General features: G+C 47.4%; 1 protein-coding gene across 2 annotated transcripts in view; it reads left to right on the top strand.

The window, feature by feature from the left end:
* Positions 1-794: 794 nt before the first annotated feature.
* The window catches only part of SLC22A7 (solute carrier family 22 member 7), a 52776-nt gene continuing 31512 nt past the window's right edge, over positions 795-22058 (top strand). The window contains exons 1-2 of one of the 2 annotated variants that reach the window (XM_068232590.1): positions 795-1645; positions 18839-19285. In XM_068232590.1, coding sequence (XP_068088691.1) covers positions 1517-1645; positions 18839-19285 — 576 coding nt within the window. In that variant the 5' untranslated portion in view covers positions 795-1516. The other variant, XM_068232591.1, reaches the window with a different exon arrangement.

Genomic DNA, 22058 nt, shown 5'->3' with positions numbered 1-22058 from the left:
GGGGAGGAGAGGAGGGTGACAGTGGAGGTGAAACTGTGTGGGGAGGAGGGTGACACTGGTTGGGGAGGAGAGTGACAGTGGAGGTGAAGCTGGGTAGGAGGAGGGTGACAGTGGGGAGGAGAGGAGGGTGACTGTGGGATGGGGAGGAGGGTGACAGTGAAAGGAGAGGAGTGTGATAGTGGTTGGGGAGGAGGGTGACAGTTGGGGGGAGGAGAGGAGGGTGACGGTGGGGAGAAGAGGAGGGTGACACTGGGAGGGCACCACCACCTTTTTCTTCTTTGTCGGGTGTCCCCTTTTCTATGTGGGGAGTAAGGTGACACTGACTGGGTGGTGGGGGCACTGACTAGGTGGGTAGTAGGGTGACAGTGACTAGATGGGCAGAAGGGTGACACAAAGTGGGAAGAAGGATGACACCATGTGGGAAGTGGGGCACTAAGTGGGTAGTAAGTAGGGTGACAGTCTGGGCATGGAGGAGAATGACACTTTGTGGGGAGGAGACACAGACAGAGCGCTCTCACCTCTCCTTTTCTAATTTCCTGCTTCTGTCTTGTCTCCTCGTGACATCTGCATCACTTGGAGGGGAGGGGGGGCATGCCTGGGGTGTGCCTGATTCAGCCAGGCGGACGCTCCGATTGGTGGGTGGGCATGGCAGAATTCTGGGGGCGGAGCTGATGCGGCCTGGTGGCCGTGCGATTGGAGGGGGAGCAGAGAAGTACTTTGTGGGCGGAGCTGAGGCGGCCAGGAGGCCGCGTGATTGGAGGGTGGGCTGGGCTGCTAGAGGGGGGAAAGTTAATGTGACCAGATGGCCGCGTATACCAAAACAAATTGAACGGTGGGCAGAGACCTGCGGCGGAACGTCCCACGGCTGAAAGCGGGACGTTTCCTGGGACGCTATGCAACCTGGGACAGGGGACCCTGATTCCGGGACGCGTCCCGGTGAAAGTGGGACGTCTGGCTGCACCCTCCCCTCGCCCTCCCATCGCTCAGGATCACATCGGCCCATGCCCCCATCCCCCGTGGAACGGTCCGTTTCTTCACTAGTGTGAAGAAACGTTCCGTTTCCCATTGCCCCCAATGCTACAGTATTTTTTGGATCCGGGGGCCGGAACGTACGGAATGTACCCGTACCAATGGACGCATGTGAATGGATCCATAGGTTAACATTAGATCCATTCACATCCGTTCTGTTTGTACAGTATACGTTCCGCTTACGTTCAGAAAAAAATGCAGATGTGAACCGGGCCTGATTCATTCAGTTCCTCTCTCTGCTACTGGTAGCTGCGTGGATGTAAAGACTGAGTGTAGCAGCCAGGCACAGACTGCCCCCCAGGCCGCCTTTCGTTCAGTGATTTAGGGCTGGTCCTGTGTCTGGTGTATTCAGGTTTGTTGTTGTAAGGCAATGTGAAACACTAGGCTGGCTGATAAAAGTGTAATTAGAGGGCAGGCAAGCTGGTAAATATAATTTAGAGTCTTTTAGAGTCTTTTATATTATCGCGCACCAGCCGCATGGTTTCGCATGCCCCAATGCGTGCCAGCCGCTTGTATATTTGCATGGTGGAACGCGTCCTGCGTTCCAACCATGTCACAGGATCCAGTATGGCCGCCGACCGGAAGATGCGGCGAGATGGAACTTGTTTGGAAGCAGGTAATTACCTTATTCTATTGTGTATATATATGTACTGTAGCCTGCCCGCTCTCGTATCCCCTGATGACGGCGAGAGGCCAAAACTAGTCGGGACGAGAGCGGGCTATGCATATATGATCGACTTATGTTGCTGAGTACCACTGGGTGGGAAGTGAACTAGCCGGAGAGGGTCCTAACTGTTGTGGGACCCTCCTGATGTGAGTGACATATCATTTTTTTATCTTTACATCCAATACATTTTTGCCTGTTTTACTATCCACTGAGAGCACCCTTCTTCTTTCTGTTTATGGGGTTGCCTGGAGCTCTACAATAGCACCCTGATCATAAGAGGGGCCTCTGGAGGTGGATTGAAGTATTTTGATGACAACATAATCCCTGGCGCTGTGGCTGACCGTGACATTCAAGCTGGTAAATATACACAGCATGATGCAGAGGAGGGTCCATGGGAAAAAATCTGTCTGGTCTCTCCCCATTGTTATAATGACTGCATGTGCAGATAAGGTGTTAAACAGGTTGAAAAGTTTTGACAGTCCCTAGACTCTAGGAGGGCTGCTTTCTGACTTGTGTGAGAGGCAGGGACAGCAGTCCTATTACAGGCAACTAGCCTCTGCGTAATGTGGGACTGCAATACAGATTAGCTCTCTGCTCCATCTCAGGCTATTCTCAGTCTCTCTCCACTCCTCCTCTCTCTGGGCTAGTGCACGCCAAAATCGCAATAGCAATCGCTAGCAAATTGCAAATGCGACTTTGTGAAACAATTTTTGAAAGAATTGCTCCAAAAAATGTTACCCGCAGCATGTTTGCGATTTTTAAAAATCACAACACTGCTGTGGGAACACCCTCATAGGTATGCTGACCATACGTCCCGGGACAGGTCCCGAGTTTGGGGTCCTCTGTCCCAGGCTGCATGAGGTCCCGGGAAACGGCCCGCTTTTAGCCGTGGGACGTGTCGTCCTCGGGACTCGGGCCACCGTACTATTGCATGAACTGGCATCGGCGTCTACTAGAAGCCCACTCCAGCCTGCATAGTCTTCCGGCAGGCAGAGCAGGGCACCGGGAAGATGGCGTCCAAAGCCCTGTACTGGAGACTATATGTGTCTCCAGTACAGGGCTTCGGGCGCCATCTTCCCGTAGCCCTGCTATTCCTCTCTCTCCTCTCAGCGCATGAGATTGCAGGTGGGTCGTCCGGGGAGCTGCGCGCCAGAGGCCGGCCGGGAGACGGGATTTCTGTCAGGTGAGTACATTTTTTTTTTTTGCTGAAATGTTGCCCAAATTGCGTTTGTTTTTTGCTAAAATGTGGCCCATATTGCGTTTGTTTTTTGCTGAAATATGGCCTAAATTGTGTTTGTTTTTTGCTGAAATGCGGCCCAAATTGCGTTTGTTTTGCTGAAATGTTGCCCAAATTGCGTTTGTTTTGCTGAAATGTTGCCCGAATTGCGTTTGTTTTTTGCTGAAATGTTGCCCAAATTGCGTTTGTTTTTTGCTGAAATGTTGCCCAAATTGCGTTTGTTTTTTGCTGAAATGTGGTCCAAATTACGTTTGTTTTTTGCTGAAATGTGGCCCAAATTTACTTTAAAAACCTCATTAACATTATTGCACCTATTAAAATGCTGCAGAACCGCGGCTGAAAACCCCCTCAATCACCCCAAACTCACCCCTTACACGTCAGGCAAAATTTACGACTTTCTTGGTCGTGGATTTTGCTGCCGCCTCTATGCGCATCAATCAGTGCGTATCTCCACCTCTCCACCGCTCCTCTCAGTGAAAGAGGACTGAGAGGGGCAGGGGAGGGGTGGCGATCCGGGTGATTGACGTGCATAGAGGCAGAGCTGCGCTGCCTCTATGCGGAAGGAGCCCGCTATGTACCCCCGTGAGTTTGGGGTGATTGAGGGGGTTTTCAGCCGCGGTTCTGCAGCATTTTAATAGGTGCAATAATGTTAATGAGGTTTTTCAAGTAAAAACTTCATTTTCGGGAGACTTCAGACTAGTCTCTTTAAGGGGGCACAATGTTTACACTCTCACTCTGGGTGCAGTTTAGCCTAGAAACTGCCCTGTGTGTACGTATGCAGGATGTGTGTCACAAATTCCCAGTCCAGGCAACAACTGAACACATGGCAGTGTGGGTGTGACCAAAGCAGGTGTGAAAGGTGGTGACACAGATAGCCTTAGCTATCCGTCTCTTCCTCTCTAAAAAGCCCTAATACATCTCTCAGCATAGCATCCAACTGTCTCTCTGTTGGAGGGACAGTCCCTCTTTTGGAACCACATCCCCGTCTTTCTTCCTTATTTGTCCCTCTTTCTAGGCTGATGTACAAATCTGTAATATATGTATTTTTCTACTGAAAAATGTGTTTAACTGACTAAACTTTATTCCCATTAATTGAATTGATAGTTTTTCTTCAATGTAACATTTAAGAATAACAAATATAATGATGGTTGAAAGGACCAGTGTGGTTTGAATGATAAAACTACATCTTTTGATTCCAAATTCTTTGTGATATGCATGGTGAGCGGTGTGGGGGGCGTGGTTAGAGGTGTGGCATGGGCATGTTTTAAAACAGGGCTGCCCAATACGTCGATCGCGATCTACCAGTAGATCGCGGAGGACTGCTGGGTAGATCGCGTTGGCATTTTAAAATAGTACGCCAGACGCTGACTATGCAGCTCTGGCGTACCATCTATTTGTGCTGCTCTGCTGCCCTACGCAGAGCAGCACACAGCCAATAGGTGCAAAGGGAGAGGCGCGGCGAGCAAGAGCCGTGTTCTGCCCACCTCCTTCCCTGCCCACCTCCTTCGTCCCCGGTCCTCCCCTCTCCTCCATCACGTTGTCGGATCTCTTCTCGCTGCCTGGCGCTGCATGGCCGGAGAGGCATGCAGTACTGAGACCTGTGACCTAGCGGCGATCTGCAGTGGAGAGGAGAGCGGTTATCCTCCGCTCTCCTCTCCACTGCTGGTCGCCGCTAATCAGAGGTTTCAGTGCTGCATGCCCTGGGCATGCAGGGTCAGTGAAGGGGGATGGGAGAGCACAATGTGGAGAACTGTGGCTGGTGGAGAGGGGGGGGGCACCCATACCTAGCTATCTATATGGGGAGACCTATGCCTAGCTATCTATATGTGGAGACCTATGCCTAGCTATCTATATGTGGGGGACCTATGCCTAGCTATCTATATGGGGAGACCTATGCCTAGCTATCTATATGTGGGTGACCTATGCCTAGCTATCTATTTGTGGGGGACCTATGCCTAGCTATCTATATGTGAGGGACCTATGCCTAGCTATCTATATGGGGAGACCTATGCCTAGCTATCTATATGTGGGGGACCTATGCCTAGCTATCTATATGTGGGAACCTATGCCTAGCTATCTATATGTGGGGGGCCTATGCCTAGCTATCTATATGGGGAGACCTATGCCTAGCTATCTATATGTGGGGGACCTATGCCTAGCTATCTATATGTGAGGGACCTATGCCTAGCTATCTATATGAGGAGACCAAAGCCTACCTATCTATATGTGGGGGACCTATGCCTAGCTATCTATATGTGAGGGACCTATGCCTAGCTATCTATATGGGGGGACCTATGCCTAGCTATCTATATGTGAGAGACCTATGCCTAGCTATCTATATGTGGAGACCTATGCCTAGCTATCTATATGGGGGGACCTATGCCTAGCTATCTATATGTGAGGGACCTATGCCTAGCTATCTATATGGGGAGACCTATGCCTAGCTATCTATATGTGAGGGACCTATGCCTAGCTATCTATATGTGGGAGACCTATGCCTAGCTATATATATGTGGGGGACCTATGCCTATCTATCTATATGTGGGGGACCTATGCCTCGCTATCTATATGTGAGGGACCTATGCCTAGCTATCTATATGGGGAGACCTATGCCTAGCTAGATAGCTAGACCTATGGGGGGAGCTATGCCTAGACCTATAGCTAGACCTATGGGGGGACCTATGCCTAGCTATCTATATGTGTGGGACCTATGCCTAGATATCTATATGGGGAGACCTATGCCTAGCTATCTATATGTGGGTGACCTATGCCTAGCTATCTATATGTGGGGGACCTATGCCTAGCTATATATATGTGGGGGACCTATGCCTAGCTATCTATATGGGGAGACCTATGCCTAGCTATCTATATGTGGGTGACCTATGCCTAGCTATCTATATGTGGGGGACCTATGCCTAGCTATATATATGTGGGGGACCTTTGCCTAGCTATCTATATGTGAGGGACCTATGCCTAGCTATCTATATGGGGAGACCTATGCCTAGCTATCTATATGTGGGGGACCTATGCCTAGCTATCTATATGTGGGGGACCTATGCCTAGCTATCTATATGTGGGGGACCTATGCCTAGCTATCTATATGTGAGGGACCTATGCCTAGCTATCTATATGGGGAGACCTATGCCTAACTATCTATATGTGGGTGACCTATGCCTAGCTATCTATATGTGGGGGACCTATGCCTAGCTATATATATGTGGGGGACCTTTGCCTAGCTATCTATATGGGGAGACCTATGCCTAGCTAGATAGCTAGACCTATGGGGGGAGCTATGCCTAGACCTATAGCTAGACCTATGGGGGGACCTATGCCTAGCTATCTATATGTGTGGGACCCATGCCTAGATATCTATATGGGGAGACCTATGCCTAGCTATCTATACGTGGGGGACCTATGCCTAGCTATATATATGTGGGGGACCTATGCCTAGCTATCTATATGTGTGGGACCTATGCCTAGATATCTATATGGGGATACCTATGCCTAGCTATCTATATGGGGGGACCTATGCCTAGCTATATATATGTGGGGGACCTATGCCTAGCTATCTATATGTGTGGGACCTATGCCTAGATATCTATATGGGGGGACCTATGCCTAGCTATATATATGTGGGGGACCTATGCCTAGCTATCTATATGTGGGGGAAATATGCCTAGCTATCTATATGTGGGGGACCTATGCCTAGCTATCTATATGTGGGGGACCTATGCCTAGCTATCTATATGTGAGGGACCTATGCCTAGCTATCTATATGTGAGGGACCTATGCCTAGCTATCTATATGGGGAGACCTATGCCTAGTTATCTATATGGGGAGCACCTATACCTGGCTATTTTAAATGTTGGTAGATCTCTCGAGCTCTGGAATTTTAAAAGTAGCTCGCGAGTGAAAAAAGTGTGGGCACCACTAGTGTCTCTCTTATCTCAAAAAGTTGGGAGGTATGCTCTCAGTGAGAGAGGAGCCCTGATACATACTTCCAGTGAGGGAGGAGCCCTGATACAGGGGCGTAACTAGGCCCCACCAGGCCCCCCTGCAGAGTTTCAGAGCGCCCCCCCCCCCCCGGGGGGCCCGCGCGGGCCCTTTTTGGGGGGCTGGAGGGGTCGCAGCATGAGGGGAAAGCCGTGGCCACAGTCGGCGGGGAGGGGGGACGTTCCACCACCCCTCACCTCGGGGCTCTCCCCTCTGCGCTCCCCTCCAGCTTAAATAAGTGTCCATGGGCAGCGGCGAGCAGCAACGGGCAGCAAACAGATACATACCTTCCGTGCGCTCCAGCCTGCGTTCCTCTCGCTAGCCACTGACGCGACTTCCTGTTATACCGGAAGTCGCGTCAGAGGCTAGCGAGAGGAACGCCGGCTGGAGCGCACGGAAGGTATGTATCTGTTTGCTGCCCGCCGCTGCCCACGGACACTTATTTAAGCTGGAGGGGAGAGCCCCGAGGTGAGGGGGGAACGTCCCCCCTTCCCGCCGACTGTGGTCACGGCTTTCCCTTCATGCTGCGACCCCTCCAGCCCCCCAAAATGGCCCTGCGCGGGAGCAGGGGCTGCAGGCCCTATTGTTACGCCAGTGCCCTGATACATGCTGCCAGTGAGGGAGGAGCCCTGATACATGCTGCCAGTGAGGGAGGAGCCCTGATACATGCTGCCAGTGAGGGAGGAGCCCTGATACATGCTCCCAGTAAAGGAAGAGGCCTGATACTTGCTCCTAATGAGGGAGAAGCCCTTATACATGTTCCCAGTAAGGGTGAAAACGTTATCAAGTCCTGTACCCCCTTTTCTGCCTCTCTCGGACCCCGTGGATTTGTCTCTCCTCTGGCCAGGATTACAACATTAGTTAAATCAATAGCTCTGATGTTTAATAAAACAAAATCATATAATATTACGCATACATGGAACAAGCATGAAGCAATCTTTTTTAGCTAATCAAGACATAATATATTAATATATGCATTTGCCACATCGTGTGCACAGCAGACAGACAGTTTATTGTTTTACTACATAACTAACAGCAGAGTTCAAATATGTGCATAATCAGGAAGTTTTAACTACATGACCCAGACAAGATGTTCTCTCTGAGGCAGAAGAGTTCTGAGAATCTCAGCAGATAACGGGCTGTGAGTGAGGATCTGCAGAAGTTCACGTTTTTTTTTTAATTAAGTAATTTTAATTGAATTTTTACCATAAAAAGAACACATACAACCACATCCTGTTGCATTCCTAAGAAAAGAAATATAAATAAATTGAAAAGGAAGAAGGGGTAAAGGAGGAAAATTGGATGGGGGGGGGGGGGGGGTTGATCTTTCTTCCTTCCAGAAGTCTCAACTAACTGGCATGCCTGAGGAGATAACAAGGACCTCTTTGTGGGGGCTAGTTAGCTGTGCTGGAAGGCAGTAAAATACTTACCGAGCCTCCAGTGATGTGTAGCAGCCTCCCTGTACCTCCTGGTGGGCTCCTAGCGGCTTCCAGCGTCAGTGTACGGAAGCCGGAGTGTCACATGACCTGATGCGGGTCAGCTCGGAGCCTGCTGGGAGATGCAGGAAGCCTGCTACATATCGCTGGGGGCTCCGTAAGTATTAAAGGGGAGGTTAGTGCTACTTTGTCTGCAGTGCAGTTTCTAGGCTAAAATGCACCCAGGGCGAGGGCCAGGTATAGGTGCCCGCAGTATAGGTTAGCCAGGTCTAGTTGAACTCAGTATAGGTCCCCCCAGTATAGGTAGCCAGGAATAGGTACCCCAGTATAGGTAGCCAGCTATAGGTCCCTCCCCAGTATAGGTAGCCAGGCATAGGTGAGCCAGTATAGTTTCCCCAGTATAGGTTAGCCAGGTAGGTGCCTCCTGTATAGGTTAGATAGGCAGGCGCCCCCGGTATAAGTTAGATAGATAGATGCCCCCAGTACAGGTTAGCTAGGTGGGTGTCTCTAATATACAGTAGGTAGCCAGAATAGTTGCCTCCAGCATAGGTTAGATAGGTAGGTGCCCCCAGTATAGGTTAGTTAGGTAGGTGCCTTCAATACAGGTAGCCAGTATAGTTGCTACCTGTATAGGCTAGCTAGGTGCCCCCAATACAGGTTAGATAAGTGCCCCCAGTATAGGTTAGATAGGTAGCTGCCCCCCAGTATAGGTTAGATTGGTAGCTTCCCCCCAGTATAGGTTAGATAGGTAGCTGCCCCCCAGTATAGGTTAGATTGGTAGCTGCCCCCAGTATAGGTTGGATTAGGTGGGTTCCCTCCAGCATGTTAGATTAGGTAGCTGCCCCCCCAAGTATAGGTTAGATAGGTAGCTGCCCCCCAGTATAGGTTAATTAGGTAGGTGCACCCCAGTATATGTTAGGTAGCTGCCCCCAGTATAGGTTATATTAGGTAGCTGCCCCCCAGTATAGGTTAGGTAGGTAGGTGCCCCCCCATAATGGAGGGGGAACCGCAGCTGCAGGGAGGGCAGCCCGACCTCCCTTCCTCTCCCCTTGGTCTCCTCTCTGCATAGCAGGTATACACACGCGTGTGTATCAGCGTCTATGCAAAGAGGAGTGAGCGGCGATTGGAACCTGGGACGAAGGTGAGTAGATGTATATAATGCTTCCCTGCGCTCTCAATCTGCAGTCCGAGGGGGGAGCATGGAGGGCGGCCCGGAGAGCAGGGCTGGAGCTACCATAGGAAAAAAATAGGCAATTGCCCCAGGGCCCCAGAGCCTGTAGGGGCCCCCAAGGTGTCCCTCCTCATTTTAACTGTTGCTCCCCAGGGACTCTGCAGAGTCTGTTAAGTTGGGAGGTGATTGGGGGAGGGTCAGCAGCTAGCTCAGGGGCCCAGGAGGGAAATTTGGCTGCAACAAAGGGCCTGTAATGGCGCTTTTTGGTCGGGGGGTGTCTGTTGGGGGGCCCCCAGGCTAATTTTGCCCTAGGGCCCAATTGTTACTTGAACCGGCGGCCCTGCCGTGGAGAGGAAGGGAGGGAGAGGTCGGGCTGCCCTCCCTGCGGCTGCGGCTCCCCCCTCCATTACAGCGCCCCCCTCCCAATAGCGCTCAGGGCGGCCGCACAGCCCTAGAAACTGGCCTGTTCGTCTGTTTGCCCAAGCAACCGGCAAGCACATGTGTCCGGCATCAGGCGATCCCTTCCGGTGCCAGATACTGGGAACTGTGCTGTACATTAGTGACCGCAAGAAGGAGGCATAGGGGGAGATTTAATACTCCATTGCAATATTATGGCATGCATTTCCTTTCTCATCATGGGATACACAGTTCCTGTAACTTTGTTTTATCTTCATGTCATCAGAGTTTGGACATCTAAATACACTAGTTTAATGTGGGCTACCTGAGTAGCTCCTCAGTTACCACTTACCAGCAAATCACAGGGTAGTATTGTTTGTTTGCAGACCTGGACTTTTATTTTTAACGGGCTTGTATCTCTATTTCTTCTCACCTTCTCAAAGGAGGGACAAAAGAAAGGGAAAGAGCAGAGACACAACTATAAAATAAGCAAATCGAAGACCAAGTCTCTATATCAATGTTTCTAAGGGGGGGATCACACCAACTAGACCTTATTTGTTCACATTTATTAAGACTCTTTCTGCTCTTGTATGCTATCTTACACAGTGGAAGAAGTTTATTCACTGCATTTGATGTATTCAGTTTTGGTGGGTATAGTGGTATGATTCCAGTGAGGTAGAATGATTTTTATAAAGGCTCCTCTCCCTGAACAGGCCTAGTAACACTATCTTAGGCTAGGTACACAACTGATCACCCTTTCAGTCTGGTCCCAAAACCGAGCCAGTGCTTCTGATCAGTTTTTTAACCCGCAGGGGCCTAAAATGTCACTGTCTGATATCCAAAGGAAAATTGCAAATACAGTATTCCCCTTGAAAAGTTAGCTTACCATAATTTAGTGTTATGGTCCAATGAAATAACAGACGACAATCTGAGCAGTCAAATTATTGGAGAGAATAATCTCCTGTGTTCTTGAATCATAGATGAATCTTGGTGTAAATCTCACTTTAAGATTGTGACGGATTGCGGAGAAACCGCCGCGCCTTCTGACAGTGAGGCGGCGGTATCCGCGCACAGAGCGGTGGTTTCCCTGCAGCAACATGCGTCTGGTTTGGCTGGACCCAGTGGTGCACACAGATGGAGAGCTACGCGCGCGCACGGGCGCCGCAAGACAGGCTCTTTATACCAATAGGAGAAGGGTCAGCTGATCGAGGCGGTCAGCTGATCCCAGCTCAGTTATTGATTGGTTGATGGGAGCTGGGTGGCGCTGGAGAGCGCTCCACTATATATATATCTCATGCTGTTCAGTTGCTGGTTGTCTGGCGTTGCAAATACCTATGTGTTAGCACTCAGACCTAGTCAGATCTTTCAGTGTTTTGGAACCAGGAGGACCTGGGAATCCACACTTAGCTAGTTTACGGTGTATTATCTGTGTTATTCATTAGACCAGTTCCAGGGTGTAGAGACCAAGGACCTCACATCCCAGACTAGGAATACTGTGTATCATCTGTGTTATTCATTAGACCAGTTCCAGGGTGTAGAGACTAAGGACCTCACATCCCAGACTAGGAATACTGTGTATCATCGGTGTTATTCATTAGACCAGTTCCAGGGTGTAGAGACCAAGGACCTCACACCCCAGACTAGGAATACTGTGTATCATCTGTGTTATTCCTTAGACCAGTTCCAGGGTGTAGAGACCAAGGACCTCACACCCAGACTAGGGAACTTGTGTTATCATTCTGTTATACTTCAGACTAGTTCCAGGGTGTAGAGACCACGGACCTCACACCCAGACTAGGCATTGTTTGATATCTGTTATGACATATTGCTTTCCTGACCACTCCTCTGATCTCTGATTCGGTACCTTGCACTTCTGATATTCCGTTGCCAAACCCTGCTTGCCTTGGATACCGAATCAGCTTACTGTTTTTGTACTTTATCTGTCAGTGTGTTGCCGACCCGGCCTGCCCGACCTTTCTGTCTGTCACCCACCCCTTGGGTGCTCAGCTTCCCTGCAGGGGCCCCCTGCTTCTCAGAAGGGGTACTGCTGCTAACCAGTCAAGGTCTCCTTCTCCTGGAGTCCTTGACTGCAGTAGAGTCTGTCTCTACGTATTGGACCACCTGCTACCCCGGCGGTCCAATTTCTACTGTTACACCAAACACTCACACACTTCAGGTGTCCAGAGGTTAGCAATATATCTGTATTATCGGTGATTCTGCAGATCATCAATAATCAGGTATATATCTGTATTCTTGGTGATACTGCAGATCACTAATAATCAGATTCTCTCTGCGTGCGGACACCAATCGTTACAAAGATGATACATTATGTGAAGTACACATTTAATATTAAATACAAAACACTAACGTTGCCCTTAGGCCCGATTTACACTTAATCAGTTGGTATGTGTTAGTGTGCGTTAGTATGCATTAGTGCACGTTGGTACGCGTTTTTTCCATAGCAGTGCATTGGGAAGAAGATTTCAGTTAAAACACGTTAAAGGGGCACTATGGTGAAAAATTGTAAAATTTAAAATATGTGCAAACATTAACAAATAAGAAGTACATTTTTTCAGAGTAAAATGAGCCATACATTACTTTTCTTCTATGTTGCTGTCACTTACAGTAGGTAGTAGAAATCTGACAGAAGCGACTGTCCATCTCTTCATGGGGGGATTCTCAGGGATTTATTTCTTTTCAAAAGCACTTAGGGAATGGCAGTTGCTCTGTCCCACTGCCAAAAATCTGTGTAGCGAGCAGGGAAGCTGGCCAGCATCATTGTTTAAATCGTATTTAGGAAATATATTTATAAAGAATAAAAGCCTTGCTGAGAATACCCTATGAAGAGATGGACTAGTCCAAAACCCGTCACTTCTGTCAGATTTCTGCTACCTACTGTAAGTGACAGCAACATAGGAGAAAGGTAATTTATGGCTTATTTTACTCTAGAAAGAATGTACTTTTTATTTGTCTATGTTTGCACATATTTTTCATTTTGCAATTTTTCACTATAGCGCCCCTTTAAGTGTGAACTGTGCCATAGGAAAACATGGGCATTACTTTGAAAATCAGTTTTTGTTCAATTATAACTGAGAGCAACGGATTAAGTGTAAAAGGGGCCTAAGTGTTCTACTTCAAATGCCAGTATGTTTCACTGTTAATGGGAATGCAACTGCAAAATGGATTTTTGGAAGAGAATTCACCAGTATGTGTCCTCTCTTTGTAAATACACCATACTCGCTTAACTTGAGCCTCAACTATGCCTTTTTAATCATTTTGACTCGAATGGTGTAGACGCAAAGGTTACAGGCCAGCATAGTAAAGACATTCCTCTTTTGGCTCACGTTGTCTTGATAGCTGCTTGGAAAGTTATGTATAATAAATGGATTACCCTAGTATTCCGACTACATGGGATGTTAAACAAGAACTTCTTCATTTGCTACATTTGGATAACATTGACACCCAACTACATAAGGAAAAAAAGACCATGGGTTTTTTCAAGTTATGAAAAACCTTATTGTTAATTATTTTACTTTAGTTGAAATAAAATCATTTATGAAGCCTTTTCAATATACTTTGTGGTATGCTAAGAAGAATGTTAGGAGAATTAGGCAAACTTAAGATTCACTCGTGATTAAAGAGATAATAGCAAACTTGAGCTGCACATCTTTAGATCAATTGGTGAGGCAGGCTTTTTTCGTAATTTTCATGGCAAGAGATATAATCTATGGTCTTTGTATGGGATGGTGATGAGGGGAGGGAATGGGTTGGCTTTAAAGGAGGGTCAGATGGGTTTTGTACCTACAAGGGAGCATTGTTCAGCCTGAATATGTGTGGTCTATTAAGACAAGTTTTACTCTGTATAAAAGAAATGCCTTTGACTCTCTTGAGAGGATTGTTAATTCTTCAAAATTCAATAAAAAGTGCTCTAAAAACAAAACAAAACAAAAAAAGAGCCAGTGCGGGACAAGCCCAGAACATGTGAAGATACGTTCCCTCTTCGGCTCCGAGTCTCATACATAAATTGGAGTTGGAGTTGTTAATTTTGTGTAGCCTACTTGGTGTGAAATACACTCTGTGGAGGTATTTTAGCTGGACTAGCATGTCCCTGGAGGAGATCAAAAACTCTGCCACTCTACCGACCCCTCTTCCCACTCCTTGTTCTCAATGTCACACATGTCAGTTACCCATTGTGCTTTAAGCTTATCAGTGTTGTGTCCAAAGTTAATGATCAGGTGTGAATAAATGCATAATAATGGATTGTCAAGGCCAGGGATGCTCATCAGGAGGTCGTGATTACGAGTTAATGGTGATCACAAACTGTTTTTTGCGATCACGAGGTTGTAATCGGCATTAGTGATCAAATACACTCGTGATTGCACTTGTTACCCAACTCGTGATCATGAGTTACTAAAAACCTGCTGACTTTAGCAGGTAATAGCGAAGCTCCCTTACATGCCACAAACATCACATTTTCCAGATATGTTAAGAACAACAGTGGGAACAAGAAGAAAAAGAACATTTTCAAAAAGGCCTTATAGTTTTTGAGAAAATCAATTTTAAAGTTTCAAAGGAAAAAAATTATAAATTTAAATGCAGTAAATGACAGTTAATGTATTTACTGCATTTATATGTATACATTTTTCCTATCAACTTTTAAAATCGATTTTCTCAAAATCTATAAGGATTTTTTGAAATTTTTTTCCTCTTGTTTCCACTGTTCTTCTTAACATATCTGGCAAATTTGGTGTTTCTGGCATGTAAGGGGGCTTTTCTATTAACCGTAAAAGTCGGCGGGTTTTTAATCCTGAATACCACTCGTGATTCGGGATTACATGCGGTTATTCGACTCAAAACCGCACTCGAGTCGGATAACCCTTTCTACTCGTGATCATATCACGAGTCAATTCATAAGTGGGCGGAGTCAAATTTGTGATCAATCGAATTTGTGATTGTGGGTATCTGAGCACCTCTGATCAAGGTGTTCCACAGTAAGTAGTGCTTCAATGGGATTTGATTCGAATTGGAATTCTGTGGAATTCTGAATGTCCTGGGCTGGATGCCAAAGCTGCAGAAATAGGAAAAACACATGGTTAGGGAGACCATATCTCTATCTCAGCTCATTAAACGTCAGTAGGACCCCATCAGGTGCGATGTCTCTGATCATTTTAATTTCATGCCTAGCCTATATCACAGGATCCAGTATAGGCAGAAGTCAATGTTTAACCCTTACAGAGGGAAGAGCCCTAATACATGCTCCAAGAGAGAGAGGAGCCCTAATACAGTGCTGCCCATAATTATTCCTACCCCTGGCAAATTTTGACTTAAAGTTACTTTTATTCAATCAGCAAGTCTTTTTTTGATGGGAAATGACAGGGCTCTGACTGGGCCACTCCAAAACGTTAATGCTTTGTGTTTTGGGTCATTGCCATGCGAAAATGTCCACTGGTGCCCAAGGCCAAGTTCCTCTGCAGACTGCCTGATGGTGTCGTTGAGAATCCTCATGTCTTGCTCTTTTTTCATGGTGCCGTTTACTGTGATTAGGTTCCCTGGTCCATTGGCTGAAAAACACCGCCAAAGCATTAGGTGTTCTTTGGGTTGAAGGCTTATCCTTTTTTTTTACACCAAATAAAGGCAACATTATTGTGACCAAACAATTTATTTTTGTTTCATCTGACCACAACACAGAAGACCAGAAGTCTTCTTCTTTGTCCAGATCTTACATTTGCAAAGGCCAAGCAAGCTTTTGTGTGTCTTATCTGGAGACGTGGCATCCTCCTTGGTCTGCCTCCGTGGAACCCAGCAGTTTGCAGTGTCCGTTGGATTGTCTGCCTTGAGAAATTTCCACCAGCAGAGCTCAGATATACCAGAATGGCCTTAGTGGTGAACCTTGGTTTCTTTTTCACCTCTCTCACTGTCCTCCTGGCCAGCACAGGTGTCACTTTTGGCTTCCGACCACGTCCTCTCAGATTTTCCACTGGGCGTTCGGAACATCTTGTATTTTTTAATAATACTTTGCACTGTAGCCACTGGAACTTGAAAACATTTAGAAATGGCCTAGTAGCCCTTTCCTGAATTGTGAGCAACCAAAATGCGCAGCCGCAGGTCCTCACGGAGCTTCTTTGTCTTAGCCATGAAAGTCCTCAAACCAACTGCCGAGAGCTGTTGTTTTTTATTAGGATGCTTTAGAACAGCTTGGACTATTTGGAATGGTATAGAACTTTGGATTTTTCCACAGACTGTGACAGTTTGTGAAGGGTATGAATAATTTTGGACTGGACACTTATTGCTCAAATGTGAATAAAAGCTGAGAAATGTTTTTTTCCCCCAATAATGCCTCTTGTACATCGTCTTATCTTTTGGGAGGCACCTATGTAATTTCCCATCAAAAAAATAACTTGCTGGTTGAATAAAAGTAACAGTCAAAATTTGCCAGGGGTATGAATAATTATGGGCAGCACTGTACATGCTCCCAGTGACGGAGGAGCCCTAACAAGCTCCCAGTGACGGAGGAGCCCTGATATATGCTTCCAGTGAGGGAGGAGCCCTGACACATGCTCTCTGTGGGGGAGGAGCCCTGATACATGCTCTCAGTGAGGGAAGAGTTCTGATACATGCTCCCACTGAGGGAGGAGTCCTGATACATGCTCTCACTGAGGGAAGAGCCCTGATACAGGCTCCCAGTGAGGGAGGAGCCCTGATACATGCTCCCAGTGAGGGAGGAGCCCTGATACATGCTCCCAGTGAGAGAGGAGTCCTGATACATGCTCCTACTGAGGGAAGAGCCCTTATACATGCTCCCAGTGAGGGAAGAGTTCTGATACATGCTCCCAGTGAGGTAAGAGCCCTGATACATGCTCCCAGTGAGGTAAGAGCCCTGATACATGTTCCCAATAAGGGAGGAGCCCTGATACATGCTCCCAGTGAGGGAGGAGTCCTACTCCTGATACATGCTCCCACTGAGGGGAGAGCCCTGATACATGCTCCCAGTGAGGGAGGAGCTCTAATACATGCTCCTACTGAGGGAAGAGCCCTGATACAGGCTCCCAGTGAGGGAGGAGCCCTGATACATGTTCCCACTGAGGGAAGAGCCCTGATACATGCTCCCAGTGAGGAAGGATCCCAGTGAGGGAGGAGTCCTACTCCTGATACATGCTCCCAGTAAGGGGATTAGCCCTGATACATGCTCCCAGTGAGGGAAGAGCTCTGATACATGCTCCCAGTGAGGGAGGAGCCCTGATACATGTTCCCAATAAGGGAGGAGCCCTGATACATGCTCCCAGTGAGGGAGGAGCCCTGATACATGCTCCCACTGAGGGGAGAGCCCTGATACATGCTCTCAGTGAGGGAGGAGCTCTAATACATGCTCCCACTGAGGGAAGAGCCCTGATACATGCTCCCAATGAGGAAGGATCCCAGTGAGGGAGGAGTCCTACTCCTGATACATGCTCCCAGTAAGGGGATTAGCCCTGATACATGCTCCCACTGAGGGAAGAGCACTGACACATGTTCTTTGTGGGGGAGGAGCCCTGATACATGCTCCCAGTGAGGGAAGAGCTCTGATACATGCTCCCAGTGAGGGAGGAGCCCTAACACATTCTCCCAGTGAGGGAGGAGCCGTAACAGAAACTCCCAGTGAGGGAAGAGCCCTCATATATGCTCTATGAGGCACAAGATATCTGCTTACAGTGGAATGCATGTTCCGGGGTTGCTCTAGGGATTGGTTGGAGGGAAGTGGCTGGTTGGCTGCATGGTGGAAGATGTTAGTTGAGTTAAAGTGAAAATGAACCCGGGGTGAGAAGAATATGGAAGCTGCTATATTTATTTCCTTTTAAGCACTACCAGTTGCCAGGCAGTCCTGCTGATCCTCTGCCTCTAAGGCTACGTTTCCATTATACCTAGGTGAATCTGCATAGAAAAAAATGCCCGCAGATTCGCATGTAAATGCAATTTCTTTTTTTATTTTATTTTCGCATCACCATTTATTACAATGGACTTTCACACGCGTAAATGTAAAAACGCGTAAACCACGTGGAGAATTGTTACAGAGGTGGCTGGTTTGGCTTTTTTTTTTGCCTGGGAAGGGAAGCGAATTTTGCCTGTAATGGAATCAGGCCCATTGAAATACATTCTTATTCAAATTTGCATGCAGATAATGCATGCCAATTTGCCATAGTGGAATGAGCCCTAATACTTTCAGCCATAGACCCTGAACAAACATGCAGCAAATCAGGTGTTTCTGACAATATTTTCAAAACTAACAGGATTAGCTGCATGCTTGTTTCTGGTGTGATTCAAACACTACTGCAGCCAAATAGACCAGCAGGGCTGCCATGTAACTGGTATTGTTTCAAAGGAAACAAATATAGCAGCCGCCATGTTCTTCTTACCTCAGGTTCACTTTAAGCATTACTGGTGCTTTGTCTACCCTGCCGTCTGTGTCTGCCAGGTTTAGAAGTGTGAAAATGAATGAAATTGGGAACACTGTGCACATTGTAGGACTTGATAAGTTACATATAAGCAGCATAGATTCTCATAGAATCACTTGTGATAGATTAGTAATTTCTGCTCTGTGTTAGAATTTAACCCACACAGTTCTGATACCTCTGAGTGTGACTCTGGTCAAGTGACTGTGTGTAGAAGTTAACGCACCCTCACCCAATCCATTATCTGTGCATAATAAAGAGAGGAGATACAGTGAGGAGACATCACTGCCCCCCTGACACAACCCCTCCACATTCCTGTACTTATTCCCACTAAGAGGCTTATACATCCAGGAACATCTCGGCACAAAGCTTCTGGAATGTGCCGGACTCTTTGAGCAGAACCTGGACGAGCCTGTGGAGAGTTGAGGTAGTATTTGTTGTTCAGCCTCTTCATACCATCTTTTTACATTCCATTGACCACAGAGTGCGGACTTCACACAAGCAATGGGGTCTCCACCAGACCCCCCCATCTCTTTGGCTGGACCCAGGAAGATGACTTTTGATGATATTCTCAATGAAGCTGGTGGTTTTGGACGATTTCAGATAATCATGCTGGCCATTATGTGCATCCCTCGAATTATTATCCCTTTACACTTCCTACAACATATTTTCATCTCAGCTGTGCCACCACACCACTGTGCAATCTCCAGCCAGAGGAATCCTGGGAACCTAAGCAAAGAGGACCTTCTTCTCATCAACATCCCCCAAGAGCCTGATGGTAGTTTCAGCTCCTGCAAGATGTACTCCCAACCACAGACCCACCTGATGTTCAACAGGTCCAAGGAGGTCACTAATGGATCCACAGTGCAGAGTTGTGACCAGGGCTGGGAGTATGACCTCTCCACCTTCTCCTCCACAACCATTACTCAGGTAGGCCCTTCTTGTCTGTGTCGGGGGCTCCGCTAGTAGAAAAAAAGCCATATGACTGACAGGGTACACCAGACTGACAGACACATATCTCATGTCAAGGGCATAACTTAATATAGGATGTAGACACAAGACCTGACCTCTGCAGTGCTTAGATATCATTTGGTTTCTATACTAAAGGTGCAAGCACATATTAGAGTGTCGGGTACGTCTATGCCCGAAAATCTAGTGTGTTTACAGCACCTACCTACCAAAGTGTAATATATAGCTCTTTATTCCATCACACAGAGTAACCAAGCAGCTCGGGTTGACCCAAAATCACTAGGGGACCAAAAGAGACCGAAAAGCCCTCCTACTAAAAAGCAATGCTTACAGTGATTTGCCGTCTTAAAACAGAAGGTACTTGCGGTAATTCAACACATCTGTGGTTACCCACAATGCACCGCTACTGAATATGAAAATAATCTCTTTATGCCCCTGAAAGCCAGGCCAGCATCCAGAACCGCTGGTGTCTAGCAAGCCTATAGCTTTAAATTTTACAGAGCCACATCAACCCCACAAGCAGGACAGCCTGTTTCATATTTTTGGTCCTCCTTAGTCACACGGAAAAATAGTGTCACTGTGTGAGCCCCAGAGACACAGGGTATGGGGTTGTGGCACACCACATATACCGTGTGGCACTCCTTCTCAAATTGTATTGTTGTCTACAGCCACCCTGATGCATGACAGAGAGATCCAGAGTGCCAAATTGTCCTTGCCCAATGAACTGTTCTCCTCCCCCTGGAACCTTCTCCATTCTATGCCGCACTGCTGTCCCTCGCAATATGACTGTATGGCAATTTGCTTGATAATGTCACCCATGGAATCGGGTCCCCACTGCTGCAGGTGACTATATTTGTGAGCATTGGTAGCAGAAAATTATGATCCGCATGGTTTTTTTTATTAAAAAGTGTAAACTATATTGTTCCAACAAAGTTCTTCAGTATCTTCATATTGTAGTTCTGTGTATACGAAATACAATGGCTAGTTGATTGAAAACTGTGCTTACATTTGGCTGATGTTTTGCGACCCTCACACCGCTTCCTCAGAGGCAAGTGAGAGTGCTGCACTGTTATCAATGGATTAGCCATTGTTCTGTCTATGGAGTTGTATGTACAATATACTGTAGATGTTTTTCAGCGCATTTTGGCGTGAAACGGCTGTAAGGCTATCTGTGCCCAGCACCCACCATCACCACACCACCTCTAGGAACGGTATGTTACACAAGTCATTTTGAATGAAGTTTGTGATGTCACTTATTGAAGACTTATTTACCATGAGACATGTACATGGATTTTATTGCACTCTGGAATAAATAGCAAAAGCAGCAGTGCCGATTGTTTCTCCTTTTCCTTTCTCCTATCACATAATTATGAAGTTTTGTAATAAAAATGTAAACTTATTGCAATATAAGTTTCTGGTACACAGTTAGGCCCCGTTCACACTTGCGGTTTTGTAAAAACCGGAACGGATGTCCGGACCGCACCGGATCCGGACCGAACCTAATCCGTACGGTTCCTATCCGGATCAGGTCCGGATCCGGTCCGTTTGCATCCGTTTTCCGTGCGGTATGAACACGGTTGCGGTCCAGATCCGTTTGAGATCAAGCTGTATAAAATAATACCTGGGGTCTGGGAGGTCGGCAGAAGCTCTGGGGTCGTTGTAGGGCCTCACCTCCTCGTTATCAGACGTATCGGACATGTTGCTGCCGGGGAGCTCCAGCGTCAGGTCGCTGCTGCTCCACTCTGTGGGCGCTGGGCCCATGTGTCCCCGTCCAGGATGGCCGCTGTAGCATGGAGGAAGCATGGGAGGTGGGGTGGAGCGTCCGTTTTTTACAGCCAGTGTGTTGTGCGCTCTCCGGTTCTCATTGGTTTCTATTGGCCGGATGCAACAGTCCGGCTCCGCTCCGGATACGTCAGCCGGAGGAGCCGGACCAAAAAATAGCGCATGTTGGATCTTACGCCGGAGTCCGGATCCGGTCCGGACGAAACGGACGCATGTGAACGGACGCATAGACTTTCATTGCTATGCCGTGCGTCCGTTCCGTCCATTCCGCATGCGGTCCGGCTCCGGCACGGCGATTCCGGACGGCGACCGCTAATGTGAACCGGGCCTAAGCCTCTGTTTTATGTGAACTAACAATAGTCTGCTATCTACTAGTTATTTTGGGGTATGTGATGGGGTAGAGGATAGCCTGGTGTAATACAGAGCAGCCTCCAGCGATTCGAGTAGATAGTGGAACAGCACAGCCGAGACAATCCGACACTTTGCCAAGTACATAGCAGCGCCTTTATTCGGCTGTGACACCGGTTATGTGTGACCACACAGCTACAATCATGGGTGATAGTGGATCTAAAGAGGAGCCTAAGGAGGCCCTGAGGCAAGAATGACAGAGTAACACCTCCTCATAGAGACACTCTCCTTCTTATAAAACACAGATCACCCTCCTTATATAATGATTACCGTAATTCCCCTCTTTCTCCACAGAGGGCGCTCCAGGCTCAATACTGCAGTTCTTATACAGCAATGAACAGGGATAAGCGCACAGATTTCCCAGAATTCCATATTCGTCTATGTTAAAGTGTTTTCTAACGTAATCAAGACAGCTCCAACCGTGGAAACGTTTAAATCAAAATTGAAAAGCCAACTGTATAGTTTGGCATTTATGATCACATAACTTTTCCCTGTACACATCACTATGTACTGATCTGAGACAAGCTTATGCACTTTGTGTCCT

The sequence above is a fragment of the Hyperolius riggenbachi genome, chromosome 4, assembly GCF_040937935.1.
Source record: "Hyperolius riggenbachi isolate aHypRig1 chromosome 4, aHypRig1.pri, whole genome shotgun sequence".
Lineage (NCBI taxonomy): Eukaryota > Metazoa > Chordata > Amphibia > Anura > Hyperoliidae > Hyperolius > Hyperolius riggenbachi.
Note: the sequence above shows the minus strand (reverse complement) of the source record. Positions and strands in the feature narration are given on the sequence as shown.